The sequence below is a fragment of the Corythoichthys intestinalis genome, chromosome 2, assembly GCF_030265065.1.
Source record: "Corythoichthys intestinalis isolate RoL2023-P3 chromosome 2, ASM3026506v1, whole genome shotgun sequence".
NCBI lineage: Eukaryota > Metazoa > Chordata > Actinopteri > Syngnathiformes > Syngnathidae > Corythoichthys > Corythoichthys intestinalis.
The window spans coordinates 17,844,682-17,871,965 of NC_080396.1; the positions used below are offsets into that span (position 1 = coordinate 17,844,682).

Genomic DNA, 27,284 nt, shown 5'->3' on the forward strand with positions numbered 1-27,284 from the left:
CATTTTATGTGACAAAGAATGTATTTTTTAACTAATAATAATTCACCTTCCGTATCGCTTACTGTACAAGTGTCGTGGAATTTTAGTGTTCAATCTGCCTATCGCGCATGTTTATGGGAGGAAGCCGGGGTACCCAGGGAAAGACCCACAAAGGAAGGCCGGAGCCTGGAGTGAACCCCTTGCACTTGATACTGAGGCAGACGTGCTAACCACTAATCTACTGTGCTGCCCTCTCAACTAATATTTTTAACAAATCCAAAAAAATGGCTTATTCAAGTCTAGACTAGACATGTGCCGATTACCGGTTTCGAGATATACCGTGGTATGAAAACGTTAGTTTAAAAACCACAAAAATTTTCCGTCATACCGTCCCCAAGGTTCTAGCAATTTGTTTTATGTCCCAAAAATGCATGGAGAAATCCCTTGCTTGCAGCTGCAAGGCTTGACCATCCCCCACCGGTTGTTGCTCAGTGTAAGTGAGTCAGCTGTGCTACATGAAGGCTGGAGGAGGTGAAACTCCTGATCTTTTACAGACATGTTTGCGGAGGGTGGCTGCAGAGGAGGCAATACCTTCAATATGATTTCGCATTTATACAAAATTAACCCTATATTGCCAAATGAATCACATTTGATACACCTAAAATTTCATGATTTTGAGACTAATTCCGAATTTTGACATTCCTTTTTGAAAAAAAAAAAAAATGAGATATGCAAGTCAACGCATGCATCTAAAGGTTCCATGAGAAAAACAAACAGGATTTAGCAAGGGTTATAGATATCTGAGCGCTTATTACATATTCATTTTGACTTTTCTTTTTACAAATTTGAAAAAAAGTTTTCATTAGGACCTTATTTTTCAAATTTTGGGATTCTCTGATAAGTGCTTCATATTGCTGGCATTACAGGGTTAAAGGTTGGTAAACTCTGTTATGAACGTTTCCCACCAGCTACGAGCGTTAACTCCAGCGTGTTTAGTGTGTCTAGCGGTGGTAAAACGTGTTTTTTTTCTCTCTGAAAACAGTGTTGAGAAAGAGTGTGTGTGTGTGTATAATGAAAACATTATACAAGTCATACACACATGCTTTTTGTGGGGAAAAAAAAAGATATATATGTTGAGCTGTTGGTTTAGGCTCACCTAAAAGACTGCATTTGTTTTAATTTTATTTAGAATATATATGGCAGAAAACACTCAGGTGACTTGAAGTTCCGAAACCCAATTTGGCCAAATTTCAAAATTGTCCGATATGCATGTGTGATACATCATTGGAATGCTTAAAATCTCAATTTTCTGGGGGAAGAAAAATTTTGGGCAGGAGGTCATTTAAAAAAAAAATAATAATAATAAATAAAAAATAAACAGCAAAACCCATCCGGAGGTGAGAGCACCCGAGAGCAGAATTACTGATGCCATGACTTTAACGAAATATTATCGCGTACTTACCTTGTTTCGATCCAAAAACTCCATGTCCCATGTATCACTGAGTGTCAAGACACAGCTGTGAATGGCCACAGATGGATTTTTGGCGATTTTATGGGTGAAACATGGTAATATAACAAAGGGTCGCGATGCAGAAATCGCAGACATCAAGGAGTGGTCGAGATGTTCTTTTCCAGATATTTACCCTTTAAAACTTTTTTTTCTCCCAATTTTTCTTTGTTTGAATCAATTATATCATCTAATATATCAGGGGAAATGCAACAGTAACAAAAAAAAAATACAATTTAGCGATAGTTATGGGGTAGATATCGGTGACTTTTTGTTTGTTGTGACGTAATTTGTTTAAAAGTTTAATATATGCGAGTGAATAATTTTTTAAAGTCTTTTTTTTTTTTTAAACAATATTAGACCAATTAATGATTCTAAGCTAAAAATGATAGACATTTTGAATAATAAATATAATTACTTACCTTGTTTTCATGGCTGGGTTGAAACAAAAACGGTTGTAAACGGGGGTTTCAAGGGTAAAACGGGCAAATTAAAAATAGTTCGGGGGCTTAATGCGCCATGAATCTGCTATGGCAGCATATAGACTAAATGTTCTATCAAACACAACAGTTGTTTTGGCTTAAAATACAGCAGTTTCTTTTAAAGAGGAGTGCAAGAGCAGAAACTGCTTTTTCAGTCTTCTGTTTTCCGCCATATATATATATTTTTTTAACTTTACATTATACTTAGGTTCCAGTTTGCTAATATGTTATGAAAAATCAAAATCCTGTTCAATGGAAAAAACTTTTTTTTTTTTTTTTTTTAACAGAGATTTCTGAAAGTAACACATTTTAGAGTTGTAATTGCAATACCTTGATACCGTGATATTTTGGCTGAAGGTTATACCGTCAGAATATCATGCTGGCACATGCCCAGTCTAGACTGGTCAATATTTAGTCAATTTTCTGGTTATTGGCATGATGGCCCGTTTGGACTTAGGCGAAAACATGGAGGAATCGAACGTTATTGAGATACACTGGTGAGCATTGGGCTGTAAACCACTTTTGAGAAAAAAAACAATAAAATTCACCTGATAAAACCACTAATGATTTTATTTGATGGGGTAGTATTTTAGTTCAGTCTGCAAGTGTACTTTGAAATGCATTCATATTGAAACTATTAAAAAAAAAAATTCCCCAAACATTTAATATTTTCTTTTTATTCACACAATTTAATTGAATTCGTCTTGTCTGTCACACCATGAATGAATTTGGCGTGATGGTATTTCTTTCCAAACCGTCAGGTGGCGACAGATGTAATCAAGAGAAAACGTCGAAGAAGAAACACTGACGAACTCGACTTGTACAAAGTGTACATGGGAAAACACACACGAAAGAAAGGTATGGCACGTTGTCAGTATGTTTGCGAATTAAATACCGTACCCGTGTTTTAAATGTAGCGTTGTGGATATGTTTTAGTGTCATCTTGAGATACCTTTTTATGTTGCTCCAATGTGTTTGAAATACGGGTTGTAATTCATATCAACATGATATGTGTATGACCACGCATGACAGGTTGACTGCGTCCATAATGCCGTATCTGGGCAATGATGACACGGTGAAGGACTTGAAGAGGGTTCTCTCCAACCCCCACGTCCAATCTGACCAGCTGCGTTACAGGAATGCGATTCTCAAAGTCATCAGGTTGGTTAGATTACATTTTGAGACTTGGATGTAGCTGCCTGTGATTATAATCCAATCATGATAAGAACTCCTCTGATCACTTTCCTTTTTGGTCATCACATCTTCATGTGTGTCAGGATAATGTCGCAAGGTGTAGATGTCTCCAGCCTGTTCAGTGAGATGGTCAAAGCATGTGCCACAGTAGACATTGTCCAGAAGAAACTGGTCTATGTCTTCTTGTGCTCATATGCCTCTCTGAACCCAGAGCTTTCTCTGCTGGTCATCAACACACTGAGGAAGGACTGCCAAGATCCAAACCCAATGGTCCGCAGCTTGGCCTTAAGGAACATGACCAACCTGAGGTATCATAGACTCTTCAATGCAGTGGTATCTCTACATACGAAGTGAATTTGTTCCAGGATCTTGTTTGTAAGTCGAAACGGTCATACAGTGTATCGCAGAAGTGAGTACACCTCTCGCATTTCTGCAGATATTTACATCTTTTCATGGGACAACACTGACAAAATGACACTTTGACACAATGAAAAGTAGGCTTTATGCTGCTTAAATATTTGTTAATTTATTTTCCCCTCAAAATAACTCAAAATACAGCCATTAATATCTAAATCCCTGGCAACAAAAGTGAGTACACCCCTATGAAAAAACATACATCCCTAAATGTCCAAATTGAGTACTGCTTGTCATTTTCCCTCCAAAATGTCATGTGACTCGTTACAGGAGTGCTGTCAGCATTGCTGCAGAGATTGGGGTTTAGATATTAATGGCTATATTTTAAATTATTTTGAGAGGAAAATAAACTCTATTATATAAGCTGCACACAGACTACTTTTGTGTCAAAGTGTCATTTTGTCAGTGTTGTCCCATGAAAAGATTAAGTATATCTTTTTATATATTCAGATATTTAAGTATAATATCTGCAGAAATGCGAGGGGTGTACTCATTTTTGTGATATACTGTATGCCGAGCAGGATTTTCACATAAGAATACATTATAATTCCATTAATTCGTTCCACAGCCCAAAAACCTCCACAAAATCCTTAATAAATACCGCTGGCACTCTTACAAATGGCAGTTACACATAGCAAAACAAATAAATTATAAATAAAAATTGGAATAATAATATAATAATAATTCTTGTAATAATGTAACAAATCGGGTTCTTATGTGGTGGACGTTTTTTGCTGTACCTGAACGCACCGCGCGTCTGACGTGACAGAGAGAGGGAAAGCTTACTTTCACTTTCAATGTTTTCTTGAGAACACCGTCAACTGCGGGGGACAGTAGGCGTTGCACAAGTTGATGGAATAAATCATTGTTTTTCAACCAGTGTGCCGTGAGAGATCGTCAGGTGTGTCGCAAGAAATTATCCAATATCGCTTTTTTTTTTTTTTTTTTTTTTTTTTATATACGTCGTCGGGCGGAGTTGCAGTAGGAAGGAAGGAGTAGGTAGGAGGTTCTGGTCGTGTGCAGATGAGCAAGGTATTGCCCGTGTCGCGTATAAGAACTGCTCGGATTCCTAACCATCAGCCAACTTGCTGTCCGCGACGATGTGGACCAGAGCATGCCTGCTGTACATCATTTGATTATACTCGTCAAGAGTCGATATTCATGAAAGTGTCCTTTACATTTTATCCATATGTGACGACCGAAGGTGGCTGATGGCTAAAAATCCGAGCAGTTCTTGAACGCAACATGAGGAGCTATGGTGCCAAGCAAGTTTAAACGTCATCTCCAAACGAAAAACCCGCCGCTTCCAAACAAGTCGATTTTCTTCGCCTTTGTGAAAACATAGAAAAACAGGCAAACTTTTTTGAGAAAGATAACAAAGGTAAATAGGAAAGCCCTCAAAGCCAGTTACCTTGTTGCTGAACTTGTTGCCAAATCCAAAAAGTCCCACACTGTGGCAGAGACAAAACTACCTGCCTGCAAACCATTGCCTGCAAGATGCTCACCTCTGATGCGGTAAATACCTTGCTACAGTCCCCCCGTCTGATAATGGCGTACCGAAAGCAACACGTCACTTCCGCTCATTAATATTCATGACATTAGCTACTGTTGCTAAGTAGGGACAAGCCACCGTTTGTCCCTAATAGGAAATGAATGGAAATCGTGTACGAAGGAGATGTTTACAGAGCTAAACCTACAAATTCTCTCTGAAAATGATGTGCCTGGTGTCAAATTGACTGGCAAAGATGTGGAAGAACATAAAAATGTTCAGTTAAAGAGATGGCTTTAGTGTCGAAGGCTGAAAAAGACGAAAAAAAACGAGCCGACCTAAGCATAGCTTTACCTTTTTTATCGACGCGACTGACAATGACATTCTCCTGTTTCAACAAGCTATCCTTTACCATCAGCCCTGTCTTTCTTATATATCCTCTGGTTGTCCTACGTCTCTTACCGTTCTTGGGGGTAATTTAGTTAGCTTTGTGTAGCGATCGCAAATGCTACTCCGTGACAGCCAACAAACACCTTTAATTTTTTCATTGATAACACATCTTAATTCTATAATTTATTTACACTTCCCCCTTACTAAAGTTGTTTATATATATATATATAAAACAGAAACGGTAATAGTGGCAGTAGATACCATTGTAATTCTTTTCAGGTCATTCATTGTCAGACAGAAGCAGTACGGCACAACGTTACGCTAAAAAAAAAAGTTAAAAATATAAAAATGGCTTACCTCTTAGTCCTCTGAAAGACCATGCCAACCCAACATAATGTTTACTGCATATGAAATGTGAATGGATTCACCGAGCTGGTGTTAAAGTCCGCGCAAGTTAATTCGGTCTTCACATTTTTTCCTCCAAGTTTTTGGTTTCCGGAAACGTGTGAAGAAAACATCCTTCATGAGTCGTAATGTCTAGAGTCGTTTCTAAAGTTCCAAAAAAGCAATGCGTGATTGGCATGTTCATTTTTGAAAGATTACCGGAGAAAAGTAGCACAAATTACGTTGTGTCTATGCGAGGGCGGGTCTATAATGTCCCACTTCGGCTTTACTTCAGCTTTACGATGCGACGTCACGGTCTAAAAATAGCCTGCGTGCGGTACGCCATTCTGAGCTGTTGACGAAGATTACTGCCAGGATATCGGTTTTGAGTTCATTTAAACGTACTCAAGTTTAACACTGAGTAAGTATAAATGTTGATAAATTATTTCAAAATTTAGTATAGTGTACAGAAAGTAATTTTGGAACATTTTAGATTTGTGGTGTGCCGTGAAAAATTTTCCAATGTAAAAATTAGCGTGACTCAGAGAAAAGGTTGAAAAACTCTGGAATAAATGATTAAAAACCTGATGAAGCTGGCGATTTCTTTGGTGATGTTACCACAATAATAATTGTCACCTTAACTTGTAAAGACTGGCGAACGGTGGTCGGAGAACGACTGTGGAGATGTATTGTTGAGCCAGTTCACGGATGCGCACCCCACACTCATATTTCTCTATAATTTGCATCCTCATTTAGAAGGTAAGCGTCACCTTTTTCCTTATTTCACCACCTGTGCCAACCTTTTTGAAACCGGTTTCTCACACAAGAAAATCCGCCGTGCGTTCGTTCGTCTGTGGTGCTGTCATGTCGTCGTATTTCGAGCATGTCGTCGGATGTAGAAACTAATGGCGAGTCAAACTTTACGTCAGATGTCGAAAAGATTGTGTGTCGAAGCGACCGTATGTCGAGGTACCACTGTACATCCAGGACATCCTTTTTGTTGTTTATTGGGTGATTTCTACTTGTACATTGTGTTCCAGGTTGCCCAGTTTGATGGAGTATGTGGAGCAGCCTCTCACAGCTGGACTTAGAGACAGAGCGGCCTGTGTGCGACGGGTTGCTGTTCTTGGTTGGGCCAAACTGCATAAACTCCAACCTAATTCGGAAATCGGTGAGGTGCTTGGATGAAAACACCCAAATTGACAAATGTTGGATGCTTGCAAATTTGTAACTTAAATTAATATCTAGTCAAAGCTTGCAGCAAATTTAAAGGGACCCTGCGGTTATTAACAAACTCACCTTATGTAGTTTTGTAAGAAAATTACATTAGCATTATTAATACAGTGTACTAGGGCTAGGCCATATGGCTTTAAGCACGTATCACGGTAAATGGAGCAGATTTACCTCGATAACGATAAATGACGATAAATTCGCCGAAGCGGACTGTTATATAATTTGAAAATCTGAATCAATGCATGAAATACAGATTAACAGTTTCTCATTGATTTACTTACCAGTTTTCAATTTAATATATTTAACGATTGTACATGCACTCTAAACATTAAGTATATAAAAATTTATTGTAAAAAAAAGGAATTCAAGTATGAACATTTATAGCAGCTTGTATGGCTTGAACAATGTACATTGTCAAAATCAATATGCCTGTGCAAACATGTCGTTGTAACACAAATGATTTACAGCTTGAACAGTACACTTCAAAAAGACAGCTTATTGTTAATGGCTGCTCTGAAATAATTCCACAACACAAGTGTTTACTTCAAGGTTTCAGTTTTTTTTTTTTGTCCCAGTGCATTTTTTAATACATGCATGCACACATGAACCCCGACACAGACACACACACATTAAAGCTATATTGATCTTCTGCAAATAAAAATTTAAGATTTTATGACGGCAGTAATGACACAGAATTAAGCACATACAGAAAAATAGCTGGGGCCATTAAATGGTCATGTTATAAGTTTCACTGTTGGATTGTACTTTATGCTGAATGCTTTACATTCACAAAAGCTATCAGAGAAATCGCACACAGACAGATACAAAATAACGCAACATACTAATTGCTAGATGCAGTCCATGCCCAATCTACTCATTAAGTTCAGCCGTTTCGACAAGATTAGAGCTGCTATCCGACTCCCATCACGTTATTTTGTAGCGTTAACCGCTAGCGTTAGTCTGTGGCCTGGCTACCAGTAGAAAGCACTGAAAGCACCCTCTCCGGAAATCGTGAGAACAAGGGAGGACAGCGGGTGAAAGCCCGTCTGGATGCCACCAAGAGTCTACGTAATGTCGGGTGAAAGTTTGGCGAACTTCTCTTAAGCCACACTCCATCACATTTGCTTGTTAGCGATGATAGCGTTAGCCTACCGGGCTTCTGTTTGTTTGGCTTCCTGATAACCACATGACTCCATTCGTAAGCACACTGAATGCTTTCTTAAAGGGGAATGAACATAGACGAACAGCACAGAGTCAAAGCGGGATGAAAAGACTATATTTTCTTGTTTTATTAAATTACCGAATTTACCGACATGGTCAAAATTACGTCTGTCATCGTGAAGATTTTCCGTAACGGTAAATTTTCGGTTTACCGCCCTGATTTAATGTCTACACATGAATTGAGTTCGATCAAGGACCTGGTTCGTAAGTCGAAATCGTTGCATGTCGAGGGGATTTTCCCACGAGAATACATTATAATTCGATCAATTCGTTCCACATCCCAAAAACCTACACTAATTCCTTCATAAATATCGCACAGGAACAATTACAAATATAAATTACACATAGCAAAACGAATAAATTATAAATACAAATCGGAATAATAATAATACAAAAAATAATTATGTAACGAATCAGGTTGTAATGTGGCGGTTGTGTTTTGCAAGCTATTCGGTGTAACTAACAACAGAGTGAGAGAGGTGCGTAGGAGTTTTTAGTTGTCTCTTATTGTTGTGTACGGTGGACAATAGCAGTGTTGTGTTGCACAACTTTTGAAATAAATGATTAAAAAGTTGGCGACCTCCTTGCCGATCTTACAATGATAATAATTGTCACCTTAATTTATAAAGACTGGCAAGCGGAAGCCAGAGGAAGACCATCGAGATAGTAGACATATTCCGTGCTTATTGTCGAGCCAGTTCACAGCACACCGCGCTCATATTTTTCGATCATTTCCATCTTAAAATGAAATGCTAAGCGTCACATTTTTCCTTTTTTCACTGCCTGCACTAACCTTCTTGGGACCCATGTTGATTTCTCTCACAAGAAAATTCGCCTCGTGTCCGTCTTGCTGCAAAACAATAAAATTGTGACAGCGTCATAAATCGTATTTCGAGCATGTCGTCATATGTTGAGAGAAATGACGAGTCAAATTTTGCGTCTGATATCGAAAGGATCGTATGTCGATGCGATAGTATGTCGAGGTACATGATTTCCATTATCATCAGTCATTTTTTGAAATCTGTGAATAATGACACATATGTACTTTTTATTGGCAAAATGGACATTTCCCCCAAATGTTTTTGTGGTTTCAGCTTATGACATCAACAAAGAAACTGAAAACTTGCGTTGCTAAGTTAAAATGTCCTAAAACTGCAGTTGATTATCATCAAAATGTTTACATCTCTACTTTTATACACTTCAAACTAAGAAAATATCTTAACAATAAGCCTGTCCATGTATTAGCTATAGTAGATTTAAGAGATAAAAGAGAACACTGGCCAAGTCAGCTCTTAAATCACTTAAAATATCAGAAAACTGCGATTAAAATGTCACCAAACTGTGCACATCTCTACTTATACCAACTTCAACTGTGCACATGAATTTTTGTGACGATCAGTACGGAATTATCAAAATCTGCTTTATCAGTCATACACTGTCAGTGAGTTGATTTCACCCGAGAGATTAAAAGTTTTTGCATATTGTTTTCCTAGAGGAATTTATTCGGGCTAGCTAATCAATTCTTTTAGCAATTTGCTACACTCAGTGACAAACCCCAGCATGTGTGAGCCCTATTTACTTAAATCTACCCAATTTGACTGAAAAAACACATCCTTTTAAGTCGAAATGAAGAGGAAATGCTGAAATATTTCCTGGAAAGTAGTCTTCAGGTGGATGTCGAAAAGTGTTACCGTTATTGCCTGTAAAAGGGGGGGAAATGTGCTGGATCTGTCACCTTTTTTTTCTTCTTAATAACCTGTCCGACTGAGATGTTTTTCTAACTTTAGTGTGCATCAATATCTGTATATAATGATATTACCCTTCTAGACATACTTTTGACTAGGAGTGGGAACCTCTTGTTACCTCACGATACGATATGATTTGCGATACAAAGCTCCCGATAACAATGATCTGACGATATGACGATTAGAGCTGTGAATCCTTTGGCACCTAACGATTTGATAACGATTCAGAGGCTCCGATTCGATTATGAAATGATTATTGATGCACCCCCCCTCCTTATTTTTTTTTTTTAATTAAAATTTTTTTTAATTAAATTTTTTTTTTTTTTTTTTTAATGTTTTGTACATTAGTTTCAAAATTGTTCAAAAATCCTCTCAGGCTAAACCAAACTACTATTTCAGTATCAAGTTAACATATAACAGTAAACAAATATACAAAAATAACAGTAAATAAGATACTCCAGTCCCCATTCTGTATCAGCAGTTTTAAACTACAGTCAATTAATTTAATGTAGTGAATCAACCGTTACAGTTGTTAAAATTGCTCCCGTTATCCCATAATTTCCCTTCTGTGTACTTTTGACATATGTCAAAGTTTTAAAACTGTTTCATCATTTAAAGATAGATTCAAGACAAGATTTTGCCGATTTAGGAGTATTTTAGATAAAAACTTAATATGGTTCGCTACAAAAGAGCCTTCTAGAGAAGTCTACTGCTTTAAGATGGCGGCTCTTTAGTAACGCCGGCAAGTCTGTCATTTTGCATCTCTGTTCAATAATACATGTTCTAACACTGCCGTCGTCTGTCATTTTGCATCTAGTTCTACATATATATGATATCTACTGTAGCCGTATGTTCGTAGCAACTAGCAACTGGGCGTTGTTTGTAGCTGCTGTCGGCCGCATTCAGGTATGATTGTTTTTTCATCTAGCGACGTGAGTTGAACATGATATTTACTCTCGGTCCGTTCCTCATTTCGTCCCAAAGACCGCGCCTACTGTGTTTTACTTCCGCTTTACCTGGTATAATTCAATAATCAGAATTTGGATGTTTGTGAATCGTTCTCGAATCTTCCACGGCCGAATCGCGAATAATCTTTCGCACGCCTCCAATGACGATACATTGATTATCGATACATTTGTAGAATATCCTAGAATGATTTTCTGACCAACAACTAATAAACAGAAAAACAAGCTTCTGCTGTGAATTGGAATGAGTTTATCACTAGTAGACGTCTAATCCATTTGAAATGGGAGGGTGTTCATTCGCTGCCATCCCTCCCACTTCAAACGGATTGAACGTCTATGGCCGTCAGTGGCAGCCAGTGCCAGGCAATGAGGTATTTTGGGCCATTTAAGGTCATTTACCTGTTGATCTTCAGTTACTTCCTGTTGATTTTGGGGTATTTTATGGGTCACTTCTTGTTGATTTTGCGTTACAGAACAGGAAGTGACCTGGGAATCACCTAAATGAATAGGTAGTGACTCAAACTCAACAGGAAATGACCTATAAATGCCCTAAAATGAACCGTAAGTGACCTGTAAATGCCCTGAAAACCCCCAGTCTAAAAGAATTGGGCGTTGTGCACCGTCAATGCGGCCTTAGAGGTAACTGAGACACTATTATAGTGAAAGATTATGGTAGCAACTTGTTGGTTCCTTTTTATTTTATTTTTTAGACGTTGACACCTTTTTAAACGATATCTCGATTCTTGGCAGGAGTATATCGATAACCTTTTGAGATACAAAGTATCAAGATATATCACCATTTTGATATTTTGTCATACCCCTACTTCTGACAGATGGTGCAGTGGTGAATGAGCTGTACAGCCTTCTTCGGGACCCAGATCCTGTGGTGATGGTGAACTGCCTTCGAGCTCTGGAAGAGATCTTGAAGGAGGAAGGAGGGGTTGCAATTAACAAACCCATTGCTCATCACCTCCTCAATAGGTTAGCCAATATTTCAGTTGTGTTCCCTTCTAAGTGAAACCCATTAAACAATTAGAGTTTGGCTCAAATTTTTTTTTTAACGGCATTTATCAATTTAAAATGCAATTATTGGCAAATGTGTGAATAGCTGATGTGAACAGCTGTTTCATGTTAACATAGGCTGAAGGAATGTGACGTGTGGGGTCAGAGTGAAGTTCTTAAGATACTCCAGCGCTATCAACCTCACTCTGAAGATGAGCTCTTTGACATCCTCTCTCTGCTGGACGCTTCCTTGGTCAGCCCTCACACGCCAGTCATGGCCGCCACGCTGAGCCTCTTCCTTAGCCTGTGCTCGACTTTGCCTGCAGTCAGCCTGGCAGCTCTGGAACGAGTACGGGGTCCCCTGCTGGCTGCTTGTGGGAGTGCATCTAGAGAGATCAGGTTCACTGTGCTATGCCACATTCAGGTATGTGCTGTCCAAGTTCATGTATTTATCCATAATTAATCGATCATAGAATTAATTTAAAACTACTTTTATAATTGACTAATCGTTGTGAAATTTTGTATAATTCAAAATAGTGCAAATCCTCTCGTTTCAGCCTCTGATTTCTGTAGTTCTCAATGAAATCAGATTGATTTTCTTTATTATTCATCAATAAGACAGTTGCAAACATTTGAAATAGGGTTGTTCCGATCATGTTTTTTTGCTCCCGATCCCATCCCGATCGTTTTAGTTTGAGTATCTGCCGATCCCGATATTTCCCGATCCGATTGCTTTTTTTTTTGCTCCCGATTCAATTCCAATCATTCCCGATAATTTTTCCCGATAATATAAATTTTGCCAATGCATTAAGAAAAAAAGGAATAAAACTCGGACGGATATATACATTCAACATACAGTACATAAGTAATGTATTTGTTTATTATGACAATAAATCCTCAAGATGGCATTTACATTATTAACATTCTTTCTGTGAGAGGGATCCACGGATAGAAAGACTTTGTATATTGTGACTAAATATTGCCATCTAGTGTATTTGTTGAGCTTTCAGTAAATGATACTGTAGCCATTTAACGGTTCTGCCCAAATGCATGATGGGAAGTGCAACCATGACTGTGCGTAGTGGTACCAATTGATATATCTTCTCTGCGTTAGGAAATAACATAGGGTGTTAAGAAAAAGATTAATTACTACCTTACTTCCCCACATTGCTTCCCACGATATTTCTAATCGTAGGGAGAGGGATTGTAAGGCTTTAGCCAATTAAAAAAAGCCTCTAAAGGCTGCCAAAATTCACTCTACTCATTTTACGCTGCCTTTTAGCTCAATGTGTAAGTAAAACGGCACCATTACAGATTGAACGCGGCAATGCGTGAGTGGGTCGTGCAGCGCATGCGTTAATTGCGTTAAACATTTTAACGTGATACATTTTATTTTATTTTTTTAATTAATTACCCGGCGGCACGGTGGCTGAGTGGTTAGCACGTCTGCCTCACAGTTCTAAGATCAAGGGTTCAATCCCGGGCTTCGGCCTTCCTGTGTGGAGTTTGCATGTTCTCCCCGTGCCTGCGTGGGTTTCCTCCACATCCCAAAAACATGCATGGTAGGCTGATTGAACACTCTAAATTGTCCGTAGGTATGAGTGTGCGCGTGAATGGTTGTATGTCTCCTTGTGCCCTGCAATTGGCTGGCAACCAGTTCAGGGTGTCCCCTGCCTACTGCCCCGAGTTAGCTGGGATAGGCTCCAGCACCTCCGCGACCCTCGTGAGGAAAAGCGGCATGGAAAATGAATGAATGAATGAATGAATTAATTACCGCCGTTAACGGGATAAATTTGATAACCCTACCTTAAGCCTAAACTAAAGACTCTGGATGAGTGTAACATATTATGTCTGTAACATTAAATACAATTAGAAAATGATTTAATTAAAAAAAAAAAAAAAAAATTTAAAAAGGCATGTCCGATATTTTTTTGCCGATTCCGATACTTTGAAAATGACGTGATCGGACCTGATCGATCAGGATGCCGATCAATCGGGACATATCTAATTTGAAACAATAACCAATAATTTTTCCATATTTTCTGACGTGCTAACTAAATCATTCACTGAATCATAAATATTTATTTGAAGCCATAGTGTTCATAACCTGCAGTTGGCATGTATTGCTGTTGAACCTGAAGCAGCCTAAGAAATTTTTGTCGAATTTGTAACCCTGTTAAATGCAAAGAAGTAGCTCTCAGTTTCAATAAGGTTAGTGAGTCTGAAAAGTAGTGTAGTTATGGTGTTTGGTTTTTCTTTTTGTTAAAGTGAACGTTAAATATAATTACGCCACGTCTTTCTTTCCACATCGCTGATGCATGTTATCATCCCCATACAGTTGCTCTTGCGCTCTGTCCCTGGCCTGATGGGGGCACACTACAAACGTTTTTTCTGTGGCTATGCTGAACCAGCATATATCAAGCAGAGAAAGATGCAGGTAAGCCTGTTGCTTTTTGTTTATTTTTCTTTCTCCAAATATCTACAGTGATCCCTCGCTACTTCGCGCTTTAAACTTGACGCCCTCAGTCCATCGGGGCTTTTTTTCCCCCTCAATTAAAAAATAAATAAATACAGATGAGCTGTCCCGATCCAATCACGTAGTCTCACTCTCCCTCCTGCTGCTCTTCTTGGTCAGGCAGTGCACTGGAGTTGCTTATTAAAGTTAACGACGATTGACAGACGTTAAGATTTGATCCAGCCAAAAATGCTTGGAAGCCGAAACTTCAAAGCGCCACATGCGTCAACAGTTGTTGTGGCAACCCATTGTGTGTAAGTGAGCTTGAGCGGATTTGAGTGGACTCACTCAATGAAGCATTTAATACAGACAAGTGATTTTCTCCATTATTCTAATTTAAAAATAATTTGGTGGGACAGTAACATGTTTAAAACGTATCATAATTATTACATTTGAATTGCTTAAAAACCATTTATTAAAAAATATTAGGGCTGTCAAACGATTACATTTTTTAATCGAGGTAATAACAGCTTAGAAATTAATCGTAATTAATCGCAATTCAAACCATCTCTAAAATATGCCATATTTTTCTGTAAATTATTGTTGGAATGGAAAGATAAGACACAAGACGGATATATACAGTACATTCAGCATACTGTACATAAGTACTGTATTTGTTTATTATAACAATAAATCTACAAGATGGCATTAACATTATTAACCTTCTTTTTGTTAAAGGGATCCACGGATAGAAAGACTTGTAGTTCTTAAAAGATAAATGTGAGTACAAGTTATAGTAATTTTATATTAAAACTGGGCTGTCAAAATTATTGCGTTAACGGACGGTAATTAATTTTTTTCATTAATCACGTTAAAATATTTTACGCAATTAACGCACATTGCCCCGCTCAAACAGATTAAAATGACAGCAGAGTGTCATGTCCATTTGTTACTTGTGTTTTTGTCTCCCTCTGCTGGCACTTGGGTGCGACTGATTTTATGCGCCAGGAGCATTGTGTAATTATTGACATCAACAATGGCGAGCTAGTAGTTTATTTTTTGATTGAAAATTTTACAAATTTTATTAAAACGAAAACATTAAGAGGGTTTTTAATGTAAAATTTCTATAACTTGTACTAAAATTGATCTTTTAAGAACTACAAGTCTTTCTATCCATGGATCGCTTTAACAGAATGTTAATGTAAATACCATCTTGTTGATTTATTGTTATAATAAACAAATACAGTACTTATGTACAGTATGTTGAATGTATATATACGTCTTGTCTTTCCATTCCAACAATAATTTACAGAAAAATATAGCATATTTTATAGAATGTTTGAATTGCGATTAATTACGATTAATTATTAATTTTTAAGCTGTGATTAACTTGATTAAAAATTTTAATCGTTTGACAGCCCTAATTAAAACCCCTTTTAATGTTTTCGTTTTAATAAAATTTTGGAAAAATTTCAATTAAAAATAAACTAATATTTAATAATAATATACCATTATTGACGTCGCCGAGCGCCACATGGACTCCCTGCCGTTCTTCCACAGTGTCTTTAACTAAGTAAGGTAGTGATTGAAATACACCACAAGGTGTCAATGGCAAGTTTTAAATTAATTCGAGATCTAGCCAACGAGTGCGTTTTGCCCCTCGACTGACGCCGTAGTTTCCGGGTTCATTGTACCTTACGTTCATTTGAGTGTTGACTTCACAAGTACGAGACCTTTGATAGTTTGGATATTGTGACTAAATATTGCCATCTAGTGTATTTGTTGAGCTAGACGAAATGTTTGAACAGAGTTTGACCAATGTCTGAGTAAATTTTATGTGTATTTTGCAAAGCTATTTTGATTGGGAATGCCAGTTCTCTTTGCATTGTTTTTGTGAACATTATTTTTTTTTTTTTTAGTAATAGGAATACAGTGGTACCTCTACATACGAATTTAATTCGTTCCAGGACCTTGTTTGTAAGTCGAAATGGTCGTATGTCGAGCAGGATTTTCCCATAGGAATACATTATAATTCCATTAATTCGTTCCAAAGCCTAAAAACATATACTAAATTCTTAATAAATACTGCTGGCACTGTTACAAATGGCAATTAAACATAGAAAAACAAATAAGTTATAAATAAATAATTCAGAATAATATAATAATAAGAAGAATAATTAATAATTATTCCTGTAAATAATGTAACGAATCGGATTCTAATATGGCGGACACTTTTTACTGTCCCTGAACGCACCGCGAAGTGAGATAGGTCGGTGCGGTAGAGATAATACTTTCGTTTTCTTGAGAGCAGTCAACTGCTTAAGACAATGGGCATTTTGTGTTGGATAAGTTCTTAAATTAATGATAAAAACGTGACGAAGCTGGCGATTTCCTTGGCAATGTTACCACAATGATAATTTTCACCTTAACTTATAAATAGTGGCGAACGGTGGTCGGAAGAGGACCACGGAGCTGTATTGTTGAGCCAGTTCAGGCTTTTTACTGTCCCTGAACGCACCGCGAAGTGAGATAGGTCGGTGCGGTAGAGATAATACTTTCGTTTTCTTGAGAGCAGTCAACTGCTTAAGACAATGGGCGTTTTGTGTTGGATAAGTTCTTAAATAAATGATAAAAACGTGACGAAGCTGGCGATTTCCTTGGCAATGTTACCACAATGATAATTTTCACCTTAACTTATAAATAGTGGCGAACGGTGGTCGGAAGAGGACCACGGAGCTGTATTGTTGAGCCAGTTCAGGGACACGCACCCCAAGCTCATATTTTTCTATAACTTGCATCTTCATTTCAAAGGTAAGCATCACTTTTTTCCTTGTTTCTCCAACTGTATCAACTTTTTTTGAAAACTGTGTTGATTTCTCACACAAGAAAATCCACCGTGCGTTCGTTTGCAGTGCTGTCATGTCGTCGTATTTCGAGCAACTCGTCGGATGTAGAAACAAATGGCGGCTCAAATTTTACGTCGGATGTCGAAAAGATCGTGTGTCGAAGTGATCGTATGTAGAGGTACCACTGTATTATTTTTGTTGTGCTTTCACTAAATGATACTTATGTTTGTTGTGAAGGAGTTGCCGAAGCTTATGCCAATAAACGGCACGGTCCAATGAACACTTGTTGCCTCGTAGCTCTCAATGTGCAAAAAACGGCGTCATTGTAATCTGTATGAGGCAATGTACGAGCGGGTCATTCAGCTCATGCGTTAAATGCTCAAATATTTTAACGGGATTAATTTAAAACATGAATTACCGCCCGTTAACGTGATTAATTTGACAGCACTAGTACATACACAAACTAAAAAAAAATTTTTTTTTGCTTTCTTTTTTTTTGGTGGGGCGCTACTTGACGGTTTTTCACTTTTCGCGGCGCCTTCTGGTCCCCATTAACCGCGAAAAACGAAGGCTCACTGTGTAACCTTTTCTGAACTTCTATGAGACTATGCCTCAATTTGCAAAGAAAATCTTAAAAAATACAGAATATGCAGACACAACTTTCTTTTTGCAGACATGTGTTAGGTGCTGTTTTATCACAATATCAACAAGTCGTCTTGCAATTTGGTTGTAGGTGCTGGTAGAGCTGGTAAATGATGATAATGTTGCAATGTTACTGGATGAACTGAAAGAATACTGCACTGATGTCAACACAGACACTGCCCAAGCTGCAATATCAGCTATTGGTAAGTAGCCACTTTGCAATGAAGTTTAGGTATGAGTCATTCGCTGTCGTGAACCAAATTGATCCATAGTCACCTGTTGCGACCAAACATGTTTTTGCATGGGTCATAATCTTACTATAGTCATATTTAGATTTTCTGTGTTACGGGATGTAATCATGCGACATATCAACTTGATCTAGCATCAAGTGATAGCTTCTTTCTTTTTACAAAAATATGCGCGATATCTTAAACCATTGTGGGATGCGCTGTGATTATCCTCAACCATGCACTTTTAGTTGACATCTGGAGTGATTGCAGGTCGTATTGGACGGAGCTACAGCGACAGATGTCTCGTGATTCTCACTGGACTGCTCGGGCTTAAACAAGAGAACATCACATCTGGTAATATTATTTTTTTCATGTACTGTGCAGGAATGTCTTGTTACATAATCAATTGTTTTTCTACTCAACCCCTGGTCTCCTCCCAATCTGCAGCTGTGGTACAGACAATGCGGGACCTAGTCTGGGTGTCTCCACAGTGCAGTGACACTGTGTGTAATGCTCTGGAGGGGTGCGAGGAAATACTGCACGATAGTCAGGTAAGGCGGGTGTATACGCCATACAACCGCAATCCCACGCAGCAAAAAGAACTAGAGCTGTACCGACTAGTCGACATAGTCGACGTCATTGATGACGTAAATCCGTCGACGAGCACAACATCCCGTCGACGGTTAATGAAGGGTTAAAAAAATATATGCGTGGAAAGTTCAGAATGTCGGACGCTCTGTATGCAAGCGGCAAAAGCGGCACAAAGCCAAAAAAGCGCGCCAGAGTGTCTAAAACATTGACTTATTTCAAGGAAACAAAGGAAGGTACACTCATGTGTCCTGTCTCGTCAATGCCAAGCTTGGCTGCACGTCGGCTGTGAATAAACACCTGAAGCGCCGTCACCCAGTTTGTAAGTCCATCTAACTAACTAACGACATGTTTTATTGAAGTTGCTAAGCCTGTCACGATATGCAATGAGTCCATTTATCGCACGGCAAATAAAAATGAGGGCAGTAATTTTCACGGCTGCGTTTTATCTTATCGCTGCGCGCGTGCATGTGTGCATACATTGGTGCGTGCGTGTTGATGGAATATGAGACTCCAGTTCCTTTCTCCTATCAACACACTGTAGAATTAAAGTTTAGACGTACAAAATAAGAAAACACATCTATATGAAACACTGTAACGTTAGCACTGCTACACTGAGGTGAATGGGGGGAAAAAAGGATACCTACTTTAGCCTGGCAGTCGTCTCATGAAAGCAAACTTGCGGTTAAAAGATGACATGTCAAACAAGAAAAATCGCTGGTTAACAGCATTTGCAAATGGAAAAAAAAAAAAAAAACTATTACTGACACTACATGCAATGACAAAAAGTGTTTTTTTTGCGGAGTGTCAAGTTGAAGTTAGCTGTTTAGCGAACGTACTTCCGGTGAACATTTCAAAATAAAAGCATGTCATGTTCGTCATATAAATAACGATTTCTGGAGTTAATCCCACATACTTCAGAATTCAGATTCTACACTAAGAATACCTTTAAAGTGACACCCTTTATGAAAAATCTGATTGCAATGAATAATTATTATAATTATTATAATACTATTATACATAGTACTATACTATAATATTAATGCTAGGTGTTTTTTTTTAAGAATTGTTTTGAATCATGTTGGAAAGGCGAAGTCAGTGTTCTGAATCTGTTTACATTCCATTCTTTTGCACTAGTTAATTCTATCAGCATTTGAACTCATTTTTTATTTGTGATTTATTATTGATATTTACGTGTTTATTTGTACTTTAATAAATAATTTAAGTGTTACAAAATGTTTTTGTGAATTGATAAGTGTAAAAAAAAAAAAAAATTGCTAAATTAGTAAAAAAAATATTTTTTAATTAATTGATTAGTTGACTAATCGTAAAAATAGTCATCTGACTAATCGGGAGAAAATTAGTCGTTTGGGACAGCCCTAAAAGCACATAAGTCACAAAAGGTTTTTGATATGTAATTGGAGTTATTGGACCAAAACATTTTCTGGTTAAATTAGAATTTGTGTTTAAATAAACAGTCCCTGTTGTCAAGCTGTTCACTTTTTGAGAAATTGGGACCCAAAAAAATATTTGTCCATTTTAGGTTGATCCTGACATTTAACTTGATAGCTTGCTCTTTGAGAGTAGGGCATATCATTATTCTGTTTCAAAAGGTGATGTAAATGAGAAACATTCGTCCGCTTCCTCTCTTCATCCTCCCAGGGTAAGCAGGCCTTACTCTGGTTGCTGGGAACATATGGCGATAAAGTTTTCAGCGCACCCTACACGCTGGAGGCGTTCATTGACGGAGTGAGGTGTGAAACCTCTTCCGCAGTCAAAATGGAGCTACTGACCGCCACATTGAGGTTGTTTTTGTGCCGCCCTGCTGAAACTCAGGACATGCTTGGAAGGCTGCTGCATTACGGCATAGGTGTGTTTGCGTGCTTGTGCAATACAAGGCGAACAGATTTTAGCATTTCAGATATTTTGAAATCTTTGCTTAGCAGAAGAGGAGACAGACATGTGTGTCCGTGATCAGGCACTTCTCTACTACCGCCTCTTGCAATGCGGGGTTGACGAGACACGTAAGGTGGTCCAAGGTCGGAGGTCAGACCCTTCCCTCGGTGTTCTTATTGGACGTCCTGCAGAGCCCGTAAGTCAGTGGGCTCACATCTTCAACACACTGACGCCTCTTTGCCAGATCACATCAGAAACCGAATTAGTCAACAGTAGCTTTCAACACACATCATATCAACCCAACTCTGACCTCTCAGATGCTATGAACGCCTGTCAACTTCAAAGCATTGAAGGTGAGTTTTAAAGTAGAGCTGACGATATTTTTTGCAATTTATAGGTGCTATGAAATGCCACAAGTGACTTTAAAATGATAGCTGACCATGTTTTTGACACAAATCCATCAAAAATGTGACCGAGAATAGTACTGCAACGATTAATCGATTAACTCGAGTATTCGATTAAAAAAAAGATTTGAATTAAATTTTGCTGCTTCGAGTATTCGTTTAATTAAAGTGGCGTTGTAGTGGTTTATTTCGAAAGGGTTTGCATTTAGTTTTATTGATTTGGGTGGATACACTGCCCTCTAGTCTGCCTCATTTCACATGGCTGAATCCAGCTGCTCCATGTTAAGACCAACATAAGCCAAGTTTTTGTTTGAGCTAATGTTTTTCTAGTGCATTCGTAATTTAGATCTTTGGTATATCTAGCCATTTTTTTGTGGGAATATGTGTCTGAACCATTTGTTAGGAGCATTGTAAACAAAAAAAACTATAGCGTCTTATAGCATTTAAGCTAACTGACTTTTGCTATGCAAGTTAGCCATTGTTCTTTTGTTGTACATAGATCCTTATTTAATTTTGTATACCGTTTGAGGCTCAGCTCAGGTATTTTAATTTTTCATGTTCCTTATCCGATTACTCGATTATTTGAACTAACTAGTTCATCGATTAATTGACTACTAAAATTATCCATAGCTGCAGCCCAAGTTTCAACAATTTACATCGAAAATAAAGCCATTGATTGACTGAAAATTGTTCAATATTAGATGAAATGTCTTGTTTTCTCATGTATATTAAAAATTGCTCTCTACCTAAAAAAGAAATGTTTTATCCGTTTACTCGATTAATCGATAGAATTGTCAGTCGAATACTCGATTACCAAGATATTCAATAGCTGCAGCCCTAACCGAAAAGCTTAATAATGTAAGACGATCTAATTGCGATAGTCTTCCTCTCTTAGCTGCATTTGCTCCGCCTGCTAAAAATCTCCCAACAGAAGATGTCACATCCAGAATGAGCTGCAGATTTTTGGAGTCTGTTAGTATGCTATTGATAGCATACTATGCGGTTGCTGCCATGTGACCGTTCTTTCATTTTGTCAACTTGCACTAAATAACTAGGAAGGATCATCAATTCTGGTTGTGATGTCACACCCAGAATTGCTTAGGAAAAAGTGGGCGTTCCATTATGCATCGTTTTGGGTGGAATAACTATGAAATGGTAAAGCACAGCCAGATTTGAGTGCCAAATTCATTTTCTACATGTAAAATACCGGTAAAGGTTTTTTGACATGGTCACCATTTCAGAGTACGTTTAAGTCTAATATAAGCCCTAAAATGTGGACCTTTCAATCTTATGAGAATGTCAATAAGTACTACAAAATCTTGTCTTGTGTATTCAGACATTTCACCTTTTTGCTAATAAAAGGCACTGACATTGACACATTACCATGGCACACAATATCTCGCAAAAAAGTTATATATAGGATGCACCTAATTATGCTTCGTTTTCAATTGTCAGGGGTTTCAAAAAACTGCCAAATGATGAGAGGTAAAGTTGATAAAATGCTGAATGCTATGGGATCAAAATCATGTCAGAGACTGTTCGTGTTCGCCCACGGCCCCAAAACTGTGCTTGAATTTTTTTTGTATTTGTAAAAAAAGTTTGTGGTCACAAAAACAATGTGTGGAGTAGCAAAAAAAAGTGCTCACAAAAACAATTTTTGGGTTTGCAAAAATATTTTTTTTGTGGAAAACAAAAAAGCAAACATTTGAGAAGGAGGCAAACATTTTTTATGGAACTATGGAAATATATAATTGCTTAGCATATTTTAACCTGCACTGATTGATTTAAAAAAAAAAAACATTTTTAAGTATCTTTTTGTGCTGCAATGATTAATCGATTAACTCGAGTGTTCGATTAGGAAAAAAAAGATTCAAATAAAATGTTGCTGCTTCGAGTATTCGTTTAAGTGGCGTTTTAATGGTTTATTTTGAAAGCGTATGCATTTAGTTTTATTGATTTGGGTGAATACACTGCCTTCTAGTCTGCCTCATTTCAAATGGCTGAATCCAGATGCTCCCTATTAAGACCAGCATAAGCTACGTTCTTGTTTGAGCTATTGTTTTTTTTTTAATGCATCCGTTATTTAGTTTATAGGTATTTTTAGCCTATTTTTGTTGGGGTATGAGTCTGAACCATTTGTTAAGAGCATTGTAAAAAAGTTAGTATTTTATAGCATTTAAACTAGCGGACTTTTGCTATGTAAGTTAGCCATTTCTTTTTTTTTTTTTTTTTTTTTTTTTAAACCTGTCCTGTTCAGCTGTTTGACACAGAGAATGGAAGTCTAAGTGCCCGGATTCTGAACAGTTTTAATGTTTCACATGGAGAGTCTGACATACTCCCATTGTGATCATTACCTTGGTCTTTCTGAAGGAAAGAACAAGGTTATGTTGTTGTGCAACTTTATTACCTTGGTCTTTCTGAAGGAAAGAACAAGGTTATGTTGTTGTGCAACTTTATTACCTTGGTCTTTCCAAGGGAAAGAACAAGGTTATGTTGTTGTGCAACTTTATCGTACTTATTACCTTGGTCTTTCCAAGGGAAAGAACAAGGTAATGTTATTGTACAACTTTATTATTATTACCTTGGTCTTTCCAAGGGAAAGAACAAGGTAATGCTGTTCTGCAACTTTATCGTACTTATTTTTTTTATTATTATTATTATTCATCTTATTCTCCGCGTTTTTTCGGCGCGCCGCACAGCCCGAACCGCTGCACCGATCGGCACCGTTCGGATATCGAAACGTCCGGAATTTTTGCGCGACGATGGCTTTTTTAAAAAGGGCCCCGAAAAATTTTCCGTTTTCCCGCAAACGGCAATTTTCCAGATTTTTTTTTTTTTTTCAAAATGTATCTAGTCCTACAATTTTTGACCAAATCACATAATTTGGGTATCAAAAATTCCGGGACGGTGAGGGGCATAAAAGTTGTATACAGAATTTGGTAAAAATTTACGGTTCCCCGGTAATTTGCCAAAAACTATCCCATTCATTTCTAATGGGAAAATTTCCCATTCATTTCAATGGGATTTCTATGGAATTTACATTGCATTGATGCCATTGACGGCCATGCATGTCGAATCTACTGATGCCAATGTACTTGGATTCTATTGACTATATGGATGTCGATGCCATTGACGGCCATGGACGTCCAAAATTTTTCCCATTCATTTTCAATGGGGAAAAAACTACATTTCCCCAAATCAACAGAAAATGACCAGATATCAATAGGGCGTGTCCCCCAAACGTCCCCAACTCCATTGACGCTTATAGGGGATGCTGCCATTGACGTCCATGGACGTCCAAAAATTTTCCCATTCATTTTCAATGGGGAAAAAACTAAATTTCCCCAAATCAACAGAAAATGACCAGATATCAATAGGACGTATACCCCAAACGTCCCCAACTCCCTTGACGCTTATGGGGGGTGCTGCCATTGACGTCCCTGGAAGTCCAAAATTTTTCCCATTCATTTTCAATGGGGAAAAAACTAAATTTCCCCAAATCATCAGAAAATGACCAGTTATCAATAGTACGTCTCCCCCAAACGTTCCGAACTCCATTGATGCTTATAGGGGGTGCTGCCATTGACGTCCATGGACATCCAAAAATTTTCCCATTCATTTTCAATGGGGAAAAAACTAAATTTCCCCAAATCAACAGAAAATGACAGATATTAATAGGACGTATACCCCAAACGTCCCCAATTCCATTTACGCTTATGGAGGGTGATGCCATTGACGTTCATGGACGTCCAATTCTCCCAATCTTTTCTAATGGCTTTTACTTTGTTTAGTGCCATTGACTGGCATTATGGTCCATTCTATTGATAGACCTGAGTGGGGCTAAGATCTGTATCTCCACAGAGGAAAGACCAAGGTGTGTAATTTCTCCCGAAATTGCAGTTTCTAGTTATTCAATAATTCTCCGCGTTTTTTTGAGCCAACGCACAGCCCAAACCGTAGCACCGATCGGCACCGTTGAAGTATCGGCACGACCGGATTTTTCGCGTGACGATGGGAATTTTTCAAACCGCCACGAAAAATTTTCCGTTCGCCCGTAAACGGCAATTTTCCGAAAAATAAAAAAAGTTTCAAAATGTATCTAGTCCTACAATTTTTGACCAAATCACATAATTTGGGCATCAAAAATTCCGGGACGGTGAGGGGCATAAAAGTTGTATACAGAATTTAGCAAAAATTTACGGTTCCCCGGAAATTTGCCAAAAACTTTCCTATTCATTTTGAATGGAAAAAAAACGCGCGCTTCACAGCCCGAACCGTTAGACCGATCGGCACCGTTCAAGTATCGGCACGACCGGAATTTTCGCGTGACACAGGAAACTTTACAAATGGCCCCGAAAATTTTTACGTTCGTCCGTAAACGGCAATTTTCCGTGAAAAAAAAAAAAGTTTCAAAATGTATCTAGTCCTACAATTTTTGACCAAATCACATAATTTGGGCATCAAAAATTCCGGGACGGTGAGGGGCATAAAAGTTGTATACAGAATTTGGAAAAAAATTACGCTTCCTCGGAAATTTGCCAAAAACTATCCCATTCATTTCGAATGGGAAAAGTCCCATTCACTTCCAATGGGATTTCCAAAGGAATTTACATTGCATTGATGCCATTGACGGCCATGCATGTCGAATCTACTGATGCCAATGTACTTGGATTCAATTGACTATATGGATGTCGATGCCATTGACGGCCATGGACGTCCAAAATTTTTCCCATTCATTTTCAATGGGGAAAAAACAAAATGACCCCAAATCAACAGAAAATGACCAGATATCAATAGGACGTGTCCCCCAAACTTCCCCAATTCCATTGACGCTTATGAAGAGTGCCGCCATTGACTTACATGGACGTCCAAAATTTTTCCCATTCATTTTCAATGGGGAAAAAACTAAATTTCTCCAAATCAACAGAAAATGACCAGATATCAATAGAACGTATATCCCAAACGTCCCCAATTCCATTGACGCTTATGGGGGGTGCTGCCATTGACGTCCATGGACGTCCAAAATTTTACCCATTCATTTTCAATGGGAATTTTTTTTTCTTCCCCCAAATCAACAGAAAATGACTAGATATCAATAGGACGTGTCCCCCAAATGTCCCCGATTGCATTGCTGCTTATGGAGGGTGATGCCATTGAAATCCAGGGACGTCCAAACTTCCCATTCATTTCCAATGGCATTTCTTCATGTTTGTTCATTCTATTGATGCCAATGTACTTGGATTCCATTGACGCTTATGTAAGTTGATACCATTGACGTCCATGGACGTCCAAAATTTTTCCCATTCATTTTCAATGGGAATTTTTTTTTTTTCCCCAAATCAACAGAAAATGACTAGATATCAATAGGACGTTTCCCCCAAATGTGCCCGATTGCATTGCTGCTTATGGAGGGTGATGCCATTGACGTCCACGGACGTCCAAACTTCCCATTAATTTCCAATGGCATTTCTTCATGTTTGTTCATTCTATTGATGCCAATGTACTTGGATTCCATTGACGCTTATGTAAGTTGATACCATTGACGTCCATGGACGTCCAAAATTTTTCCCATTCATTTTCAATGGGAATTTTTTTTTTTCCCCAAATCAACAGAAAATGACTAGATATCAATAGGACATGTCCCCCAAATGTCCCCGATTGCATTGCCGCTTATGGAGGGTGATGCCATTGACGTCCATGGACGTCCAAACTTCCCATTAATTTTCAATGGCATTTCTTCATGTTTGTTCATTCTATTGATGCCAATGTACTTGGATTCCATTGACGCTTATGTAAGTTGATACCATTGACGTCCATGGACGTCCAAAATTTTTCCCATTCATTTTCAATGGGAATTTTTTTTTTCCCACAAATCAACAGAAAATGACTAGATATCAATAGGACGTGTCCCCCAAATGTCTCCGATTGCATGAACAATTATGAAGGGTGCCGCCATTGACGTCCATGGACGTCCAATTCTCCTGTTCATTTCTAATGGCTTTTTGTTTTGTGCCAATGACTGGCATTATCATCCATTCTATTGATAGACCTGAGTGGGGCTAAGATCTGTATCTCCACAGAGGAAAGACCAAGGTGTGTAATTTCTCCCGAAATTGCAGTTTCTAGTTTTTATTATTTTTATTATTATTATTATTCATCTTATTCTCCGCGTTTTTTCGGCGCGCCGCACAGCCCGAACCGCTGCACCGATCGGCACC

At 38.1% G+C, this 27,284-nt stretch overlaps 1 protein-coding gene across 2 annotated transcripts in view; it reads left to right on the forward strand.

Annotated features, from left to right (window-relative positions):
• The first annotated feature begins 53 nt into the window (after positions 1–53).
• The window catches only part of ap4b1 (adaptor related protein complex 4 subunit beta 1), a 101,144-nt gene continuing 73,913 nt past the window's right edge, over positions 54–27,284 (forward strand). Inside the window, exons 1-12 of one of the 2 annotated variants that reach the window (XM_057822940.1) lie at positions 54–2,826; positions 3,001–3,129; positions 3,246–3,470; positions 6,880–7,010; positions 11,837–11,984; positions 12,144–12,429; positions 14,344–14,442; positions 18,040–18,151; positions 18,449–18,532; positions 18,626–18,729; positions 20,429–20,636; positions 20,710–21,015. In XM_057822940.1, coding sequence (XP_057678923.1) covers positions 3,017–3,129; positions 3,246–3,470; positions 6,880–7,010; positions 11,837–11,984; positions 12,144–12,429; positions 14,344–14,442; positions 18,040–18,151; positions 18,449–18,532; positions 18,626–18,729; positions 20,429–20,636; positions 20,710–21,015 — 1,816 coding nt within the window. In that variant the 5' untranslated portion in view covers positions 54–2,826; positions 3,001–3,016. The remainder of the gene's footprint in view (positions 2,827–3,000; positions 3,130–3,245; positions 3,471–6,879; positions 7,011–11,836; positions 11,985–12,143; positions 12,430–14,343; positions 14,443–18,039; positions 18,152–18,448; positions 18,533–18,625; positions 18,730–20,428; positions 20,637–20,709; positions 21,016–27,284) is intronic. The other variant, XM_057822948.1, reaches the window with a different exon arrangement.